This window comes from Neocloeon triangulifer, unplaced genomic scaffold (genome assembly GCF_031216515.1).
Source record: "Neocloeon triangulifer isolate White Clay Creek 2 clone unplaced genomic scaffold, ASM3121651v1 ptg000002l, whole genome shotgun sequence".
In the NCBI taxonomy this organism is placed as follows: Eukaryota; Metazoa; Arthropoda; class Insecta; order Ephemeroptera; family Baetidae; genus Neocloeon; species Neocloeon triangulifer.
Genome location: NW_026775545.1, coordinates 3,297,271 through 3,318,918, shown reverse-complemented (window position 1 = coordinate 3,318,918; position 21,648 = coordinate 3,297,271). Strand labels below are relative to the sequence as shown.

Sequence of the window (21,648 nt, the reverse complement as noted above, 5' to 3'; positions counted from 1 at the left end):
AACAAAATAAAACCTCAAAGGGTTGATTCCTTACCTGAGATGCTTGGCTGCTTCTGCGTGAGAACTGAGACGAGGCCATCGAGCCATAGTACGAGCTGACTGTGGTCGAGCTCGAGTCTCTGCGAGGTCCTGGGGGCGCCAAACGCACCTGAAGGTCGGTCAGGTGGCGGGCGGGACCCCTTGAGATCGGGGAGCTCTTCGGAGGTGAGTGGCCTTCCATCTTGAGGTCTGTGATGCGACGACTCAGCTCGCCCACACCAGGACCCTGACGCGAGGGTGCGTTTCCATAGGAGGTGGGAATGGAAGGTCCGACGTGCTTGATGCCAAGTCTGGGGGCCTGTTTGAACCTCCTGTCTGGCATGGCAGGGCTTGAGTCGAGACCTCCAACAGCGTTGACTGCTGCCCTGATTGGCATTGGAAGGTTTGGCAACTGCAAAAGATAAAAAAAAAATGTTATATATATATTTTTTTTTTTTTACAATTTTATACCTGTAAATCTTTTTAAACTTGGAAATAAAATTATAACGTTTTCAATAAAACTTAAATAAAAATAATGTAAACTACAAAAGGATATTTTAAAATGAATAGTAAAAATTTTTTAATTAAAAAAATTAAATTTAAATTCTTGTCGTTCAATGAAATTTTGGATGATAAGCTATCAGATTTTAAATCACACTCACCTCAATCTCTTCCTGTTCGCCGAGATCCCATTCAACAGCCTCCTCAAGGGCGGCCGTCGTCGAGGACTCTTCCATAGGGGCGCCGTCAAGTCCCTGGCCGCCTGGACTGCTGCCCTCGGGCGCAGAAGGCGAGCTCGGCTCTTCTGACTTGAGACTCGGACTGGACATGGAGGCAGCCTCCGTCTTGTCGTCCAGGGCGGCACGCATGCCGTGGTGGCCGCCACCAGGCCCATCTTCAGCTCCACCATGGTCGTCGTGACCCTTGTGCTTCTTGTTGGCATAAAAGTCGGCGCCGTGGACCGTCTTGACGTGTTTTCGCAGTGAGCTCGGATCGGTGTATCTCTTGGTGCAACCAGGAGCTTTGCAGACGTACGGTTTCTATAAATAACAAAATTTGGTATAATAAAAGTTGATAAAATTATTATTCACAAATAAATTTTACGAACTATTTACATAAAGAAGATTCAACCACTTTTATTTATGATATTTATGATAAACATATTTAAATAATAAAGCAATTCATTAAGGCAGTCGTGCAATAATAAAATAAATTGCGTGCGCAAGTGCATCATCCAAAGATAAACGCGGGTCTTTAACAGAAACGTATCCAATTGCAAATTTATTGCACCAGTGTGAGCTGCACTTCTTTCATTTGGCGCGAATGCAAGCGAGATTTACAGGTGCGTATCAAATTCAGCGTGCAATCTTGATTATGGACGTAATAATTCAATTGCCGGCCGGCTTAGAATAAAATTTAAGCGCCTGTATGCATTTATCTGCAGAACAATCGCGTGAGACGGCTAAACTGTTTGAAAAAGACTTACCCTTCATCCTTCACGAGAGATAAAATACGCAAAAGACGGCACAAGAATTTGCATTTAATTTAACCGAAAAGTCAAGAAAGGCAAGCCTACCTCGTTGGAGTGCGTTCTGTTCTGGTGTTTGGCGCGATCGGAGGCGTTGCTGAAGGCCTTGGTGCAGCCAGGGTATTCACACATGTATGGTTTTTCGCCTGTGTGCGACCTGAGGTGAGTCTTGAGATTCTCTAGCCTGGAATACGCTTTGTAGCAGCCCTCAAACTGTAAAAAATTAATAATTTTGAAATTAAAAATAAATTCTACTTTTTAAAAATACAATATATAAAATTTTTTATTATTTTAAATTTTTACTTACTGTGCATTTGTGCGGCTTTTCACCAGTGTGCCTGCGCATATGGACCACCAACATGTACTGCGCCTTGAAGGGTTTCTCCTCTCGCGAACAAGAACTCCATCGGCAGACGAAACTCTTCTTGTTGGCGTGGATGTGGTCGTTGTTGATGTGCTGCAATCAGACAGGTGCAAATCGGTCAGAATACAATTTTTTTATTTCATAAATTTTTCAAATCGCTTACCTTGACAAGCTCATCCTGAGTTCCGAACTCGAGCCCGCACTCCCGCCAGTGGCAGTTGGTCTCAATGAAATCTCCTGGCTCGTCGCCGGCCGCGTCCATTTTGTCCGAACCGGCCGATCCTGGACCACCGTGCAACTGGGAGGGTGAACTTGAGGACACTGCCTCCCGTTTAACCTTGACCTTAACTTTGTCTGGCTCGCCGGTGCTCGAAACTTCCTTTGCTGCCTCCTGAAAATGAATAAGATTTTGCCATTTTATTTATACAATTGCTTTTTTAAAAACTTCAAATTATTTATTATGTTGTTTTTTTTAATGGTCAATTTTTATGGTTTTACTAAAAATGAGATGAATTACAATTTTAAATAACAAAGTGCAAATAATTTGTATACAGAAGGATGGAGTTAAAAGATATCCATTCATATTCATTTCTATAAATTTTATATTTAAAAAAATTAATTCTACTTGTAATGGAACTAAACTGGGGAATTTAGGTTTTAAAAAATAAAAATTAATTTGCTAGAATCCGAGTTTTCAAATTTATTAGATAAAAAAAAATGATTTAGAAATTTAAATATAATAATTTTTTACCTGCAAACATCCTCTGACTCGAGATCTGGCACACGTTTGGTGGGCACAAGATTTGTGTGGTTTGGAGGATGGCGCGGGTCCAGCGCAGGAGGTCGGTGGTGCCAACTCGCTCTTGGGCATCAACTGGGTGGGCGAGAGTGAAAACAGGGACGGGTGTTGCGGGGTGAAGGGCCCGAGGAAGGGCGAGCCGCGCAGAATGTGCGCGTGCAGGGACTGGAGGTGGTGCGGCGAGACGACGCCGTGGGGGTGCATAGCCCCCAGGGCGGGACTCAACGCCCCCGCCGACAAGTGGCCGTACGAGCCGCTAGCCGAAGAGCTGCGGCTGCCGTTCACCAGGGAGACCAGCGAGTTGGGCGAGAAGCGTATCATCGAGTTGATGTCGAACGAGTCCGAGTATGGCGACGAGGAGAGCGCCCGCTTGCGACTCTGACGCGGACGGGGACTTGTCAGACGAGATCCAGCTAAAAGAAAGTGGGAAAATTGGGAAAATTAGTCTCAATTCTTCATTTAATAAAGATTAAATTACTTGGATACACTAAAAATTAAAAATTATTGATGGAATAATAAAATATTGGGTATTTTTATTCAAACTATGTAAGAGCAACGTGAAAATCATATAACTGGAGACTTGATCTCGGAAGTTTTAGCAAAATTCAAAATTCCAACAATATCTTTTTCTGAAACAAAATTGTGTTTATGTTTTCAAAAATTGAATGTAAACAATGTGATATATAAAAATTGGACAAATAAATAAAAACAATAAAAACAGATTAATTAAAATTATTTAACACATTATTTCTCACATCATACTTTGCAAATAATTGCCTTTCTTCACTCACAGTTTAAATTGATTAATCACATAAATATATAACATCTCCAAACACCAGACAGTCTCATTATAATTACTTATGTATCTGCCATCATTTCATTTCATGATTATATAAGTTCTTAAACTGAACACAACTGTATAATTTATTTTATTTTTCTTATTTTAATTAGCAGTCTTAGAAATCTGCGTACATGAAATTGAAAAATAATAATAATAATATACTTCTATTGTTAATTAACTTAATATTTAATTATAAAGTTAAAAAAGCATTTAAAGATTATAATAAAAAAAATTTTGAAAATATAAGTCTCTTTAAAGTTTAACTATTATAATAAATATTATAAGTAATTACTTGCTAAAAAGAGCACTTACCATCTAGAGAGTAAGGGAATTCTGAACTCCCCATCGTTGAGGGAGGTGCGTGGAGATCGCTGAGTCCTCTGAGGTAATCTGGCACAATACCTGAGAACAAAAAATAAATCCTTGAAATTCTAATCGACAACCAACAGGCAATCTTAATTTTAAAACTCAGAAATTAGTCATACAAATCATATTTACGAGCTCGGCGCTCACAACATTTCACTTTTATTAGGGGACGGGGGTGAGCTGATTTGACGAATGAATGGCCAAATGCGCTCTCATTACGGAATCAAACGGAGCCTAAACCGTTAAGCTGCGAGTGAGCGAGAGTAAAAATAAGAAAATAAATAAATCTCTGCGGCGCACGCGGGCGGGGACGGGGCGACGAATAAAAATGTATTTGTGTAGATATTTAGCGCCCTGGCAGTTGGCAGCCGCGATTATGAGCGCCGAGAGTTATTTGATGAGGTGGCCGTGTTTATTATGACAAGTCATTACTTTATCCATCACAGGCAGCTCGTTTGTTTGAAATCCCAGCCCTTGTCAGAGCCAAGAGGAAATAAAAGATAAAAAAGCAAAGTCTTCCTCCCTGCGCCAGACCGGGATGAGTGTGTCTTTCTGGTGAAAAAGTTTACAGCAGCAGTCCGTCCTGAGCGCTCCCCTCGGATTTATAAAAATAATCCTTGTCGCTCTCTCACTTGCAAGGCGCCGACTGAGTTAAATTGTGTTTACTCTAGAATAACAAGAACGCTGTCATGTCGTGTTTCAAAAATCCGCACCTCACACGCTGAATGAGACAATGTGGCCATCAATTACAGACAGGAGAGTGCAGCCGACGTCTCCTCAAAAGTGGAAACGTTAGATTTAATTCGGTTCTGTTATAGCAGTTCAAAGGAAATTTAAATTTCAGATACCTTTGGCTTTTTTAAACCGACAAATTTAGAAACAATTTTAATCATAAATCTTCTTTAACAATTTTTGTTTATATTTTTGGAAAAAAATTAATAATGTTTCATTTTCAAATTTAATTTATTTTATCAGTTTCAAACATTTCTAAAAAGCTATCTAGATCAAAAGTTTTAATTTTCCTTAAAAAAGCGTTGAGATTGTCATCCCCAAGGGAAATGTAATAATTTAAAAGCTGTAAGCAAAAGTATAAGTGAGGCGCGCGTGTGTTTCCAGATGGATTATCCCCCAGATTAGATAGTTTTTACACCTCTGCAGCTCTCGCGACGGAGTAGAATATGCGTGTCTGCGCCGTGTGCGAGTCGAAAATAAAAGCAGCCGCTTCTTCAAAAAGCGACCGCTTCCTCCCCGAATCCATCATTCGACCTCTCACAAAAATAGCTGCTCCGCTCCACACTTTATTTAATAAAAAATATGAGCAGACCGTGTGCGCCGCTCGCGCCGACTCGGACCGCTTGCTTGCTTTCGTCGTAAAATAAAATAAAGACTTGACGCTCAGTGGCGGCACAAATATTTGGCCCAAGTCAATATTTGCTGCCCGCCAACACCTGGTGTAGTAGGCGACCCGCGTGACGAGCGTGTCGTTCCGGTTGCCTATACGAGAGAAAATTCAGGCGTTGGGATCTCCATTGCAGATGATCACATTTTTTTACATTGCATCATTGGATCCAACAGCAAAGTAGATTTTATCTGTATCATCATTGAACAATTTTCATATATTTCTGGAAAACTGAAACTAGATTAAATTTTCCATCTAGAAATGGAAGATTTAAAGGTAGTGTCGTGGGATGAATTTTTAATTTTCAAATTATGAAATTTTGAATTTTGTTATTTCAATCAATCTGCAATACATATTATCAATCTCATCTTGCAATAAAATGTAAATTAATAATATAAATATCTATTCTTTACATAACAAACCAAGACACTAAAGGAATTGTAAAATTCAGCCAATAACTGCACTCCATGACGAATTGAATATTTAATATATTATAAATAAAAATTACAAAAATGTAAGCCTGTAAAGTATAAAAAAAAAACGAAAAAAGAAACTTAAAAAAATTTTAAATCAAAAGAAATAAAATTAAATTAAACTATTAATTCAAATATAGCTTTAATATTAAATTAATTTCGGTAAATTATTTGAAAATTTCAAATTTTTAATTATTACTATTTATTATTACATAGAAATAATAGCTACTATAAAGGTAATTTAAGCAATAGTAAAAATTGGCAATCAATCAAGGTGTGCGATCAAGGCTCAATTTTGCGCAATTAGCCTTTATCCTTTATTGAGCGTCAATGTGCACACCTCGCCTTCGGAGCAGCTACCTGTCTTTCGCGCAAGGTGGGAGTCGCACCGCGAGAAATCAAATTAACCGAGTCGCAGGTGTCTAATTGGAATGCAGTTGCGGTAGACGCACGGTTGATGGCCGGAAACGCCTGACAGGCAAACAATAATCGCGCTGGCTCATTCGTATTCGCGGCCGCGGCTAATTTCCGCGCCTGCCATGCTGATGATTAGCACAGCGAGCCAAGACGCGCGGACTCCGCCGGCGGAGAGCCCAAATCAATCCAGGTGCTAACTAACTATCAAATATACGTATACGCCAATTAGCCGCCGGTCTAGACAACACTTTCACCTGCAGACGGACGCACGTGGTGAACGGGAAATTAGTCGGCGAGCTTTTGACTTAAGAGTTGAGCACTATCGATTAAAAATCAAATCAGTCACGACGGTTGACAATTGATTACCATTTTTGCCACTAGCTTTTGTCTCCAAGAGACGAAGGCAAGGTAACTTGCGTTGCTAAGAGACATTTTATAACATCTCGTTGGCCTTAAGTTTTCAGTGAGCAGAAATTTAAAGTTTACTAGTGCTTCAATTTTTGACACACAAATTAATGACTTGAAAAAATTTAATGCTCAAGAATCAAATAAACATCTTATCAAAGACTCCTAATTTATTTTTAAATTAATACTTTAAATAAATAATTTTTAAATGATTTAAATCAGTGTATATTTTTTGGGTAAAATTAACTGTAGCTGGGCTCAAAGGATATCAAGCGTTCATAAAACCGGTTTCTCAGTATTTTTATTTGTATAAAATAATTAACAGTTCCAATAATTTAGCAATAGAAAAACAATTGTTTTGAAACATTTGAATTTCATCGATAGAATATCTTTGAAACTTTTAATCAACAAAATTCAAGGCTATCAATTAAAGGTAAGTTATTTTGACCATCCGCGACCAATCTCCGCTTTTGATGGGCCTCTTTTTTTAAATAAAACATCTGAAACTGGCTTTAACACGCTCAGCGTCCGATTTTCCACTCGGGCAGGTACGTCGCGTCAATCTCGAGCGTCTCTCTCTTTTTCTCTCTCTCACTTGGAATGCCACACGGATAAAAAAACCAAACTAACAAACAAATAAAGAAACGAGTGCACGAGCAGCGCCGCGAGATGAATTCCAGAGCCCGAGTGTGAGTCAGTCGGTTATAAATTTGCCCGGCTACAAGACGCTGAAGTGGCGAGATAACTTTGAGAAAAGCGACGCTCTCTCGGCTCGGATCATGCGTGCATCTCAAGTGCACACACACCGCCGTGTGGAATGAAATTATATAGTTCGCTCCTCGAGTTGTGTTCGTCTGTTTTATCGGCTCATTTGAATATTTATCTGGACCGCCGCACTTTGGCTGGCCTTTGCTGTTCCGGCCCGAGCCGATTTGGTTGTAATTTATTTGTCTGTCCAACGTAAAACAAAAATAAAATGGAAGAAAGGAAAGCGAGTGATCAGCTTGTGATTGATGATGATGACCAGTTTAAAACGTAAAAAAACGTACTATAGATGGACAGTAAAAGCAAAAAAGAAAACTAAAGATTATAAAAAGAAAATACCGTAAAAAGTATAAATCAACCGTTAAGCCAAAAATGTATCTAAATTCACTCGCAACCAATTCATTAAAAAAAATTCAACAGGTGGAATTGTGAAAGAATTTTTGGATTACAATAAATGATAAAACAAATTAATAAAATAATTAAGATTGATTGAGATGAACAGAAACAGTTTTAAATTTTTTTTTCATTTTCGTATCTGTCTATTTAATAAAATAAAAAAAAGTACTGACCTCTGGAGTCAAGGGGGCTGAGTCCGCGCAGGGAGGCGGAAGGGCTGCCTGGAGAACCGGCAGCCGCGGCTGCAGCGGCCGCGTGTAGCGATCCATACAGGTGCTCCATGTAGGGGTTGAGGCGGTAAGCGGGGTGAAAGTCGGCGCCGCCTCCGGTTGGAGGCAAGCCGGGGGCGGCCCCGCCGCCGGGCTGCGAGCCTGGCACGTGGGGGTGCACGGCGGCGGCCGCCCGCCTGGACGCCTGCAGAAACGTCAGCTCGGGCAAACTGCCGGCACTGCTTCCTGGTGGCAGCCTGAGGACAAAATTCAAAACAAATTAAATTAGATATTCGCAATTAATCATTTTTTAAATTTTGGATAACTTTCGTTTTCCCCTTAACAATCTGTTTTAAATTTTTGTGATCATACAATTATTTTTCATTTTAAATTTCATAATGGTTTCAATAGAAATATTTAAAATTCATTCATGAATTTATTATGAATTTGTTTCAATAGTATTTGAGTTTGCAGAAATAGATCAAATAAACAACAATAATAATAAGATTTTCACTGAAATCCTCATTATAAAATAAGGTGCCAAAGAATCAGGATATTTATTTTTTTTTCCAAAACAATTGATAATTATAAAGTTTTGGAATTTATTTGCAGTAATTAGTTTCTTTGATGTATTCAGTATTAATTTTATTTATAAAACATCAAGAAATATTCAGTTGGAATTTTAATTATTGATTTGGAAGCATTTATTTTATGTATGTGATTATTCAAAATTCAAACTATTGAAATTGAGAGTACATATTTGAGTGCTAATAATTTGAACCGACAAGGTACATGAATCGTAAGCAGATTCCTGAGAGACACCGCACTCTTCAGAATAATCGCGTCCAGCAGCAATTTTTCATTTCAAACGTCCCCTGGCCTGACGTCTCTCGCTCGCTCGGAGAAAAACGCACATTGATATACAAATGTTCAAAAGCGATTTACGTGACGCGAAAGCGAAAATCGTCTCTCGGCGATGATATCTTTTTGGCACACCTTCTTCGCGCATATCCAAGAGAAGAAGAACCTTGAATCTGCGGCGTTTTTCGAAACGGCCCCTCGAAGACGGATAGGAAGCGTTTTTTCTCCGCGCTTCGGAGGAAGTGGAAATGGGGCGAGAAAATCTCCGACGACGAGTGCTGTCGAGAAAATAAACGAGCTCGGTTCGATTCACGCCCAGTCTTGCGAGAGTTGACAAATGATGCAGGGCCGATTTTAATGAGCTGATGTCACTGAGAAGTACATACGGAATTTTCGTCCCGGACAATAATAATCACCGAGAAGTATAAAAAAAGATCGAAACTGGTTTTTACCAAAAAAAATTTAATCGTCGAGAGTGAATAATTTCCACCGATTAATTTAATTGCGGTCAATAACAGATGTTGTTTGAATTTGATGAAATTATAATTAAAGCAGGTAGGTATATAATTATTGCCAGGTTCAAATCGCGTTGCAGAAATGACTCAATATTAGACGAGTGAGCTGTAAAGATGTCATTAACATCAATTAAACGCGCGGCGGCAAAAACAAACCTGCTCCCGCCGTGGCGTACCGCCCGCTCGGCTAAATTGCCCGCCCGACCGGCTACAATAATTATCGTGTCGTATCAATTTCTCATTATTATTGCGGCCAGAGCATGATATTTATTCTCAATAAAAAGCCAACCGCGCACCGACACACGTACCAGGTATGTGAATTTATTTATTTATGTGCCCCGACTGACTGGCCAGAGCAAACGTGTTCTCGCGCAAAACCAATCTTGCCCCTCTCGGCGACGGAGAGGCGCAAATTCGACACAATAATTAGGAATTTTGATAGAATTTAATCAATATATAAATTGTTATTCTGATTTAATTTTTAATAAATCTTTTTCCGCGAATCTGATACTTTAATAGCACATTAATTTAAATGGTATTCTACTTCATAATATAGAGGCACAACAAACAGTAATTTTGATTTCTCAGTTGATTGAAGTACATTCTTATGCTTGTACTAAATTAATTCATTTTTTATGTATTTTTTATTGGCATGTATTATTTAGCCAGGACCTATAAAGATTGATTAATCTAACAAAATGATGGATCTTAAATAATTTTATTAAAAATATTATTTTAATAAAACTATAAGCAAAAATCTCAAATTATTTAAAAATTGGTTTATTTAAAGATTATTCTTTGTTACACCCAACGATCTCCAGGCCTGTAGCCGCGCGAACTGGAGCAGTGAACTCTCTACACTAGAGCTGCTACCGCTCTAAGCTTAGAGCAGCCACCGCTCTAAGAAAAAGCCCATAACGTTACACTAGAGCGGCCACCGCTCTAAGAAATTTCCCATAACGTTACACTAGAGCGGTGACAGCTCTAAGCTTTGTTGGGTGTAGTTTTTGTTTTTAATCAAAATATGTTGATATTTAAAAATTAGTATAACTTAAAAAGTTTTAATTCATAATTGAAGAAATTAGTAAAAGTAGAAATTATTTTCGATTTTTGCGCCTCTCTTCCACATCCTCCTCCGCCTGTTGTGGAGCTTTCGAGGGTTCACTCTCTTCGCAGCGTTCTTCTCTCTATTTGCGAGGCGCGGCGACTTGAAAAGCGGCTCTGCCAGAGAAAGAGAGATGATGATTTTTTGCGCCGGCGGCACCACAGGCAAGACTGGCTCGGCTTGCTGGATGCTATTATTATTATTATTATTATTTTGGCCGTCAATAAAGATGCTGCTTTTATGGCTGGGTGCAATCACGAGAGCACCGGGGTGAGCCACGCTCAAACGAGCTGCGTGAATAATAAATTAATTTACCCGCCGCGCGGCACGAAAAACGGAGCTCAATTATTGTGGTGGTGCCGAAATTGCGCGCCGGGCCAACTTCGGGACGCAAAACGAATTCCTGGGAACTTGTCTCGCCGCTTAATTGCCGCATACGGCAGCTCTGTGTAACTCTTTCGCTGCTAATTAACCCAACCCACAGCTAGACCTGATGAATAGGAATAATTATTATTATTTTGTTTATGATGTGCATGCCCTGCGGGGCGAAATATTGCGGCCTGCGAATCGCGTGCGCGCTGATTTGTCGATTCGCACTTTTGTACATATTTAATAATATTTTTTTTCTTTAATTACAGGAAAGGCTAAAAAAAAATCATGGGATAAACAGTAAATTAATTCTTAAGCTGATACTTTATAGAAATTTGATTGTTTTCTTATTGATGATTTTTAATTATTTAAATGTGGCTTTAAAATCATATTTGATTAAAAATATTCTCAACAAGGGCTTTAATTAATAATATTTCTTCCTCTTAAAATTTTCAAGAATATGATATCATTGAAAAATGGACCGATATTTTATCTACTGCTTGCCAATCTGGCATGTTGGCCTTGATTCGGCGCCCTTGGTCACCGTGGCGGAACCTCCCTCGCGCTCCATTAACCAGCAAAAGACAAATTTCTTTTGTAAAAAGAGACCAACAATTAATAACACAGCAGCACATTCCTGTACCATTTACTAAAAAGTATGAAGAAAAAATCGGCTGAGAATTTCCAAGAAGATTGAAACTCCAAGGTTTCGTGATCAGCGATTTTCCAAGCTGTCACTCTCCGAAGTTTATAAAAGAAACTTTTATTTTCGGTGGGTGTGATTTGATTTCTCAATTCGCGCGGCGTGCGAGTCTCGTAATTCGCCTTTTCCTGCTCGCGCAATTATCAGCAATGATATTTTCCGCCGACGGGGCTCCAATCTAGGCAGGCCGGGGAGCGGCAATTACGAAAGGTATGGATTGAGAGAGACTATTGAGAGGCAGGACACGATCGGTCCCATTGTTGTGGCTTCCGAGAAAGATCGCGTGGTTTTGGTTGCGGCAACAAAAAGCGCAGGCGGCTTCATAGCTCAATAAAGAGAGGCCTACAGGCGAGTAGCTGATTGAAATGAGACGTGTAGCGTAAAAACGGCCGAAATGAGTTGATGCTTGCGATGACATTGCACCACCGGACCGAATCGGCCCCAGACGCAAAACAACTCACTAAAAGAGAGACGACCGCGGCGGCTCATTGCCACGGAACAAGAACAAGCCCCTCTTCTGTGACTTTTATTTGTCGACGGCTCATTACAATTAGAAAATTAAGTCACTTGATTGTGCAGTGCTACAAAGGAGCAGAGGTAAAAGTCGACGTTTAAATGTTTCAGAAATAATTTATTTCCTTTTTTTAATAAATTGTTAAATTTTCATTGAAACGTTCAGTGATTTTTGTATTCTGACCAAGAATAATTTCACATCGTGTCATTCAATGCAAAAATTAGAGACTTAATTTTATTTTTATAATTTGATGTAATTTTTTAACTAATGTACACAATTCTTTGTTCTTTAAATTATAATTTTCAATTACAGTGCCTTCTTAAGACTTTGTTCCAATACTTTTAAGGACAATTTATGTCAATAATTTAGCCTTCTTTCAGCAAGAGAGCTTTAAATTTCAAAAACTTTCGTCACTGAAATATAAAAGAAAATTTAATTATCTAGACAATTTTTAGTATATTTTATAAATTGTTAACTTCATTTTATTCTAAAATATAAATTAATATTTAAAATTTAAAATTCATTTTAAAAAAAAAATTATTGTTAACTGAAAATATTATGCATTTTAAATGTAATGTTGCTTATTTATTTTATTTAAATACTATTCAATTTTATACTAACTTCTTAATTTAATTTGGCAATATATATTTTTTCAAACATTCAAATTTTCCACAAATTCAACAAATTTAAAATAAAAATTAAAAAAAAACTTTCCTTCCTTTCGAAATTGCTCATATCTCCCGTATACATTTATGTCTGCATATTAATTAATTTTTTGAGCAATAACTTAAGTTGCAACGAGACGTTATTCGTTGTTAGCCATCAGCAGAATTATCATCCAAGCGTTAAGCAACCGTACAAAGCGCAGAGGAATGTCCATTTACGATTGGACCATTTGCACCTCGACTTGTCACACTCGTAAAGTCTCAATTAGTGTCGCGGCTCTAATTGAAATCGAAGCGCGCGTGGTTTTTCTTGGCGATCAAAACGCAAGATCAAAAAGCGCGGCCGTGAACGGGGTAATCGTGCGCTTCGGAGAGCAATTTTCGCGTTAATGCGCTGTAATTACCGCGCCGGCCATTGATTTATTGTCAATACGGCGGCGGGGGTCCCTCTCATTAAACGGCCGGACGAGGCCGCGAAATTCGATCAACCGGCGAGTGGAACAATAATTCTTGGCTTGCCAGACTTCTTCTTTATTCGCAACATTCGACCATGGGACACGCATCGGGACGTAAATCATCCCACGGACGCCGTCACCGAACGTTCTTTAGTATGCGCCATACCTCTCTGACTTGCTCTTTTATATTATTGCTGCTGTTATTTATTTACAGCGCGGCGGATGCACGCCTGCGTGCAGAGACTATGGACAATAGGAAACTTGGAACTTTCTGGCATTGTGCTATGAAAATTGTAAATAAAATTATAGCATTTAATCCTTAAGGAAAAATATTTGTTTGCTGCATGAGTGATGAGAAAATGAGAATCCGAGAAGAATGAATTAATAATATGATTTTACAGTCAGGAATTTTATTACAAAATGAAAATAATTAATATATGCTTTGTCTCATCCTTTACTATTTGATAGTTCATGAGATTATTTTAATTTTGAAGTTTTTAAAATAAATATGAAATTATGGAAACAGAAATTCATTTAAGTTTGAGGGAAATTGGGGCATTGAAATAAATTTAGAGCTCTGTTTATTTTTTACCATAAAATTTTTGTTTTGAGATCCAGATTTACATTCTAAATTTTATTATAATTAAAATGGACGTACATAAAATATTGTAGGAATATTTAAAAATTATTAATTAAGATCATAAAATTAGTATTTAACTTGGATCTATAGTTCATTTGTCTAAAAAAAATTATTACAGACACTTACAATTAGTATCATTTTTTTTTCACATTCTCAGCATTCTTTATAAATATAGAATTTAAAATTATGTCTGAAATTTTCAGAATTTGAATATTCTCAAATCTTCCAGCGCTTCTCAACAGTCCGCTCTAAACCGTTTACAATCTATTTCCATGTAAAGAGCGTAATTTATTTTTGCAAGGCTCTAAATTACCGCGATTCGGCGAGATATATCCGAGAGGTCTTTTTGCCAGTAATGATATTTATTATTGCCGCAGGCAGTTGTTAAAACTTTTTTACAAACTTCGTGAGGTGCGCGAGAAGCAGTGTCAATATCAACAGGTAGTTGAGCATCAGTCAGAGAGTCCGTTTTGGCAGCTCTCGATACAATGTTCGGATCTCGTGTACATACGTGCGCTCGATTTTCTTACTTTTTGCAGCCGGTTGTAATAAAATTTATGAAAAAAGATGAGATAAGTGTGAGTATGTAACCCAAGTGAGGGCTGATGGCCGGCTTTTTCGGCGATCGCGCAATTAGAAGCACTTTGGAGCAATAAAAATCGAGTCGACTTCCTTTATTGCGGACAATAATAACTCGTTTTCGGCCGCGCATTCATTAACTCGAGGTGCTTTTCGTCTAGAAGAAGTGATCTCTGACGTCAGGTGAGCACACGCATGTCCTTTCAATCACGCAGCCAAAGGGTTCGATATGTCTGCCCTTAAACGTTTCTTAATTGTTTCCAAGAAAACTGAAAAAGTTGCAATAATTTAAAAATTGGTTAAAAAAAATGTAAATTTTTTCCAATTTTCTCCAAATTGAATTCAGATTTTTGCAAATGGTGTTGTTGCGGATAAAAATGAGTGTATAAAAACAAATTTTTTTACTGAATCAGGTAAAAATTAATATTTTGAGACTATATAAATCAGTTTCATAAGAAACATCTAAATTATAATTTTTTTTAATTGGCTTTTCTGCTAACATTACTGCCAAAAAGTCACCTTATAACTAAAATTTTTTAACTTTTGACTCCGGTTTAAATTTTAGCAAAGTAAGAGAATTGTTTAATATTTGAATTTCTTTAAATTTATTGATAAATTTTGGTTCTCGCTAATTGAAAGGCCCAACAACTGATTTATTTTTCCTCCACAAAACGGCCGAAGAAATTTTTGACTAATGACCCGAGAACGGGTTAGATTATTTAGTCTCCGCATGGGTTTAGTTCGCGGTGCGTCGCTTATGGCTCTATCAGAGATTTAATGCACCTGAGCGGAGCCGAGCGGCGGCCAACAATACATAATTCGAGCTCATCATGTCGGTCGTGCACCAGCCATTATTATTTGATCGGCCATAAAAATGTTGTCTGCTGCTGGGGGCCTGAATGAACCCACATCGCTCTCTCAGGCTCGAATAACCTCTCAGATTGGCATTGCGATAATCTATTATTGAAAGAAACCGATACGCGAAGGCTCTCAATAAGCAAATATACGGCAAACTGCTCTCTTTTCAGCGCAGGACGCGCCTCGCGGCTCATTTCCAGAGCAAATGTTTGCGACCACCTTGCGTTTACCTGGACGCTTTTGTTGCATCCCCATGGAATATTTGCTCGGAGGATTAATTAATTGTAATGAAATAAATAAATTCAAAAGTGAAATTCCAGGGATGGCATCGTTTTATCAGAACTTCAGCTACTTTACTTTTACCAATTCAATATATTTTTTGAATTTAATAAAATCATTTTAAAATTTGAAATTTAAATGCTCAATTAGTCAATTTAATCTTCTTGATCTGATCTGTTAAATTTGTTCAATAACGAATTTTTTTTAAGGTCATTTTTTACAAAGAGTATCCTAATTTAATGAAATATTTATGAAAGGAGAGAAAAATCATCCTATTATTTGATTAAATTTCACCATTGAATCTATGCTCATTGCATGTGTAAAATTATTATTAATTTTAATCAGTATTTCATACCTAAAAAAAGACAAAGAATGTTAAACCAATTACGCTTAAAAAAATATATAAAAAAATAACTCTAAAATTCAAAATTGTTTATAGATGTATATTATTATAAAATAAGTGTGAAACAATCAAATTAAAAAAATTATTTTATTATACATCATATTATATTTATGTAATTTTTATAATAACGAAAACTAAAAAACAATCTAATAATACTTATTTCTATCTTCATAGCGCGATCTCAATTTAATTTGATCTATATGAAATAATTTAATTTTGCAAATTTCTTTTAAAATAATTATAGAGAATACTTTTCAGACAATCCGAAATGCTAATAAATTGGTATTGAAGAGCGCAATTGAGAGCTCCGGAGAGAGACAAGGGAGGTGGAAAATGGACTCACTCGGGGTCATGGCGGGCGAAGCGGCAGCTCGGCGGCGGCGGCGGCACAGGTGTCGGATCCGGAACGGGCCCTTCCAGGACGGAGTGCACCACGACACATCACATAATATTTCGGCCGGCCGGTGCGGCGGCCTCGTGCAGACTGGCGATTCGCAGCGTCTGACTTTGCTCCGGCGGTCCGAGGGACCACCCAGGCTGCCGTCTGGCCAATCTCGATCGCCTCCCCACAGCCAATGCCCTGCTGCCGCCTCCGCCGCCGATTGAGACGTCTCGGCCGCCCCCCGGCCGACGGCCACGGCCGCCTCAACTTGGGAAATCGCGCCGGGTGGGTGCAGATTGGCTTTGCGGTTTCGGGCCATCATGAAAAATACACATACGCAATTGCGCTGCAATTGCGCACGTGCTCATTTGAATTTTGCAACGTCTTGATTATACCTGGCGGGACGTGAGATTCCGCCGGAATAATTCAATCTCAGTCAGAAGAATATGTATAAAAAAGCGGGAGGAAATTCCTTTGGCTTTTGTGCGGCCGATTGCATTTCTGCAGCTGCACAAATTAGGTCCGTAATCGAGGAAAATTGCGTCAATTTATTTTTTAGTTTGAAAAAGTGAAATCTTGTAAGCTCCCAATTTATAAAATCTCAATGGAATGCCAAAGTAAGATTAAATATAAATTATGAAAATTATCTAAAAACAAATGCATTAATTACCCCTGAAATTCATCAGACTCAAAATTCAGTCTAAATTAATTTATTCACATATAAATCATTTTGTTATTCTCGTTTTTCTTTTATTTTTTATTTATGACCAGCCAATAAAATGAGCCTCTCAATTGCGGCCCGTACATAATTAAATTGTAATGCAAAGTACACGTGTGTGACGTCACCCGCCTCGCATGAAAAACAGCCTGTCAAGTCGTCCAATAATCGGCTTATCGGTATGATACGGGCAAAAAACCGGCTGAGATTAATTTCGGTTCGCGTCAAGTGTGCGCGGCGCTGTACAATCTCTTCTTCTTCTTCTCTGGCTCGTTTTCTCGGCGAGCAGCATCAAGTTGTTACGTTCACCGAGAGGAACACAAAAAACAACAACAGCCTGACATTGAACCGTGGATTAGAACGAAGAAGAAGAAGTTTTTGCCCGGCCAACGAGAAATAAAGAGCCGCCTCTCTGCTCGGCCGAGATATTTTTATTTCGCGTTGCTGATGGAAGTAAGAAAGAAAGAAAGAAAACTCGACTCGGCCGGACTGGAGATGATGTCGTTAAACAATTAGAGAGAGGGACACAAAAAAGTGACTTGCTCAATTAATGCTGGTGCGCGTCTATTCATACAAATTTTGGCGCAATTTGATTAATTGCTGCGGCGCCAACTTGTGCAAACTCATTTAATTTCAGCTGGTGGAATTATAAAAAATTTTTGGTGACGCGTTTTGAGTTGTAAATTACACAGTAATGCAGAGAGTAATTAGTTTTAATTGCAATTTAATGTGAGTAATTAAAAAATAAGTTCTTAATTTAATTAAAAATTCTAAATGCTAGTGCAAAATGTCTCATTTGCAAATTTTGGCTTATAAAAAATAATAATAAAAGAGTTTTTAAAATATCACGGATGATTTTTTTTCTAAAATTCATGACAGGACTGAATTTCAAATGAGACTTATTGTTAATACAATCTAAGGTCGTTGAAAAAATAATTTGCAATAGGTTTTCTTTGGTACAATAAAATAAAAATCCTGCAAAACAGAGTCAATAAATAAATAAAAAATAAAAATAAATCCACCAACGGAACAGATTTCGGAGCGAATTAAAATAAACTTTCCATTGTTCTATTTTATGATCAGTGTAATTTTATAGGAAATTAAAAAAAAATAGCAAAGGGTTTTGCAGACTGCATATAATAGGAGGGTAAGATACAGGAGCCGGGTTTCAGATTTCGTGCGGGTCTGAGTTCTCCGGCGACCAGAGCACAATTATTATTGCGTCATCCTGCGCTTTAGCTCTAGATCTCGTTTCTCGGGGGCGCGCGGGAGCGCTTCTTCTGGCGCGGATCAAATCTCGATCAGGTGACACGCACGAGTAATCTGCAGGAATTAGTGGAGGATTTAAGTAGCCGAGGACACAGGGATTAGTGTTGCGCCTGTCAAGCCCGAGAGCGCGGCCGCAAACTACTAACCTCAGACCACACCGTGTAATTCGGCCCGCTCGCTGGTCGCACCTGCCGACTAATTAATTCGTAATTCATGTGGCCAGAACGGGGGTTACGGATTAAATGTTTGCACAAACCGCAGCATTTATTGTGCTAAAATATACTGATAGACTAAAAAAACGGGAGAAGTAATGATTCTTCCAAATTAAAATAAATAAATTAATAATAATAATGCAAATCAACAATATTGAAGTTTAATTTCAAGAATTTAATTTTGATTAAAAATTTGCATTAATTCAGACTCTAATCTCTCTTAATCTGTTTAATTTTTTATTAAAAACTATGACGGCCGAGTATTGCGACGTCACACAGCTTTAATCTTAAATGCACTGAGGCTCAACCTTTCATGGAAGCTTTTAATCCTTGGCACGAGAAAGTGATCCAAATTGAAATCACCTCCATTAGCGACAAAAAGCCATCAACTGGTTGGAATTGCAGCCCCGCAGCGATACATTTATGAATATGCAAAACCGAGGCAATAAATTTCAGCCTTCCCGGGTCCATTCGAAGCGGCAATAATTCAAAATTGCGGCCATAAAATAGTTTGCAAGCGTCGCGAACCAGAGTTTTCGCAGCACAGACTATTGAAAATCCTGCAAGCACCTGCGCTTTATATACGAGTTAAAAGGAAGGATTAATTCATTAATGCAGCAGGAGAAGAATTCGAAAACAATCTGTGGTGTGGACGACGGTCACGAGCAAATTTGCATTTCGCTGGCCGGCGAATTATAACATTAAGAGAGCGCGGCCATATTGGGGCAACGAGCTCGGCCGGCCGTAAATCAGGCTCCGCTTAAATACCTTTGTCTTTTGACATCAGTATTAAGCATTGTACGGAACGAAAGACCAGCCGCGTATAATAATATAAAATAAATATATGGTGTTTAAACCGAACGGACGCCCATGCACTCGAAACAATGAGCAATGAATATTTTATTTATTTATTTATGCCCTCGGCTTTCTCCACTTGGCATCGGCCAGATAAAATCGCATCTTTCTTTTTTCCGCTCAATAATGTACAAAGAGATGGAGAGTAAATTAAATAAAAAAAATAAAATAAACTCCGGGGAGAGAGAGAGAAAAATCAATTCTGCTTTAAGGAAGAGTAATGCATCAATTAAGCTGCGATCGTAAATAATAATGTAACTCGCAATGACACGTGCACTCTCACAAATCTCAATTCAAATTCGGACCGGTCATTGCTCACCGAAATATTTCTTACTCTTAATCAAGCTAATTGCGGCCAATAGTCGTGGCCACGACAATAAATAAAGCAATCTCTGCTCCTGAGTTGACCCCTGGCCTCGTGACGTCACGCCCTCTTTAATTAATTAGTACGGACAGTGAATGTCCGTGCAGAGGTTGGGATGGGGTGGAGGATCAAAAAACGGAACGGATTCGGGGTCAATTGTGAACAATGCAGAGGCAGGCGAGCAACTCCGGTCTTACTTGGGCCGAATTGATTATTATTTGCTCAATATTGATTACTTATGCGACCATGAATGGAAATTGTGGCTTGGGTAAAAAGCATAATTAATATGACTGATTTTTTTCTATTGACACAGCCGTGACACAAGTATTACAAGAATTTTTTTTTAAAAGTAGTTAAGCTACATTTTTATGGATTTAAATTTCTTTTTCAAATATATAGAGCTAATTTCAATACAACATAATAGGATATTATTTTTTGATATAACACTTTTTACAAGCATTGCTTAGACTCATTTGTGTTTATCACATATTATACATCATTATTGTACATCTTAGTTATTTATACATATATCACTACAATATAAAATAGAAATATGATTATGCACTTAAAATAATATAAATTATGCGTCATATTATCTAAAATATGAAAAATAAAATCTTTAAATAAAAAAATTTACATTAATACCAGTTTTAATAAAGATGTTTTATTTTTAATGTTGATGTTTCCAAATTAATTTAAAAAAAATTAAGTTTTAAAAGTTTTGTTCAATTAGAAAGAAAAAAACGCCAAAGAATTTCAAGAACCATCGACCTCTAACAGCGAGGAATTTTCAACTTAATCAGCATTACTTTTGCCAAATGACTTTTTCGCTCGGCTCAAGGAGAGTCGGTCGGTCGGGCGGTCGTTTTGTATTACGTTGGTTTTAGATCCTGGTATTTTCTTCGGTTTGGCGCAGGAATATTATCCTTAAAGAGGCGCATTTTTTATTCTTGTCAGAACTTCATCACGCACGGCCCAAAGACTACTTATTTTGGCCGCATCTGCGCTGGAGGAATCGTGCGTTGTTTGGCGAAAAAGAGAGAAAGAAAGAGGCAGCATTCATTATTAACATCATAATAAAGCGAGCGGTATAGAGAATTCTTCTTTCCTTTCCTGCGCGCTTGATATAATTTCATATCTCGAATTGGTTTTTGCCCCAGCCGCGGCCCGTTTCATCTGGATGGCTCGTTTTATATATTTGCTTGCGTGCCTCCATATTTCGGCGCAATTCATTCCGTTGGCCGGCCAGAGTCGCCCGCGGCAGCCCAATTTGGCCATTGTAAACCAACACCTATCACCAACCGCTTTTGTTTAGCCCTCGCCAACATAATTATTACGGCAGGATGCGCCGTGCTAATTAATTTGGCCCTTGTAAAATAACAGATTGAGGTGAGAGAAATGAAAGAAATTTTTAAGTCACGGAAGCCTCTAAATTTCATCGACTAGGGTCAATTCAATAATTGTATTTAACCTGAAAAATATTGCGATCGTGCAGATAATGAAAAGAAGTATGGAAGAGGTAATTTTTTATCATTAATTTCTATAGATTTATATTTTAATCATTGTCATTTTCTTTTATTGAAGAATTATAAATTTTCTTATTCACAAAAGAATCACACCCAAACGGACAAGATTTATTTTCAAATAATAATCAATTCAATTCATCTTTAAATCATCTGTAGAATTAAATAACAAAAAAAGTATAAAATCATAAATAACAAACTAAATAATAGATAAAACTAGACAGAAAATTATTTGAAATTAAAATAAATAAGAATTAATTATATAATTATAAATAAAATATAGCTAAAATTTATTAAAATTTTGCAACGCTTTAAAAATAAAAATAAAATTTTCGTGTTATATAATTTACACTTTAAATTTTAAAATATTATTTTATTTTAATTTCCACTTGTTTACTC

General features: G+C 37.8%; 1 protein-coding gene across 5 annotated transcripts in view; it reads right to left on the bottom strand.

Moving 5' to 3' along the window:
• Nucleotides 1–21,648, bottom strand: part of LOC132203028 (transcriptional activator cubitus interruptus) — a 65,403-nt gene that overhangs the window by 2,401 nt on the left and 41,354 nt on the right. For 4 of the 5 annotated variants that reach the window (XM_059630456.1, XM_059630464.1, XM_059630472.1 and 1 more), the window contains 8 exons: nt 7,945–8,237; nt 3,863–3,952; nt 2,662–3,122; nt 2,074–2,301; nt 1,854–2,003; nt 1,595–1,759; nt 681–1,058; nt 35–430 (listed from right to left, as the gene is read on the bottom strand). In XM_059630456.1, the coding sequence (XP_059486439.1) occupies nt 35–430; nt 681–1,058; nt 1,595–1,759; nt 1,854–2,003; nt 2,074–2,301; nt 2,662–3,122; nt 3,863–3,952; nt 7,945–8,237 (2,161 nt within the window). Of the gene's footprint in view, nt 1–34; nt 431–680; nt 1,059–1,594; nt 1,760–1,853; nt 2,004–2,073; nt 2,302–2,661; nt 3,123–3,862; nt 3,953–7,944; nt 8,238–16,269; nt 16,408–21,648 lie in introns of those variants that run through there. The other variant, XM_059630481.1, reaches the window with a different exon arrangement.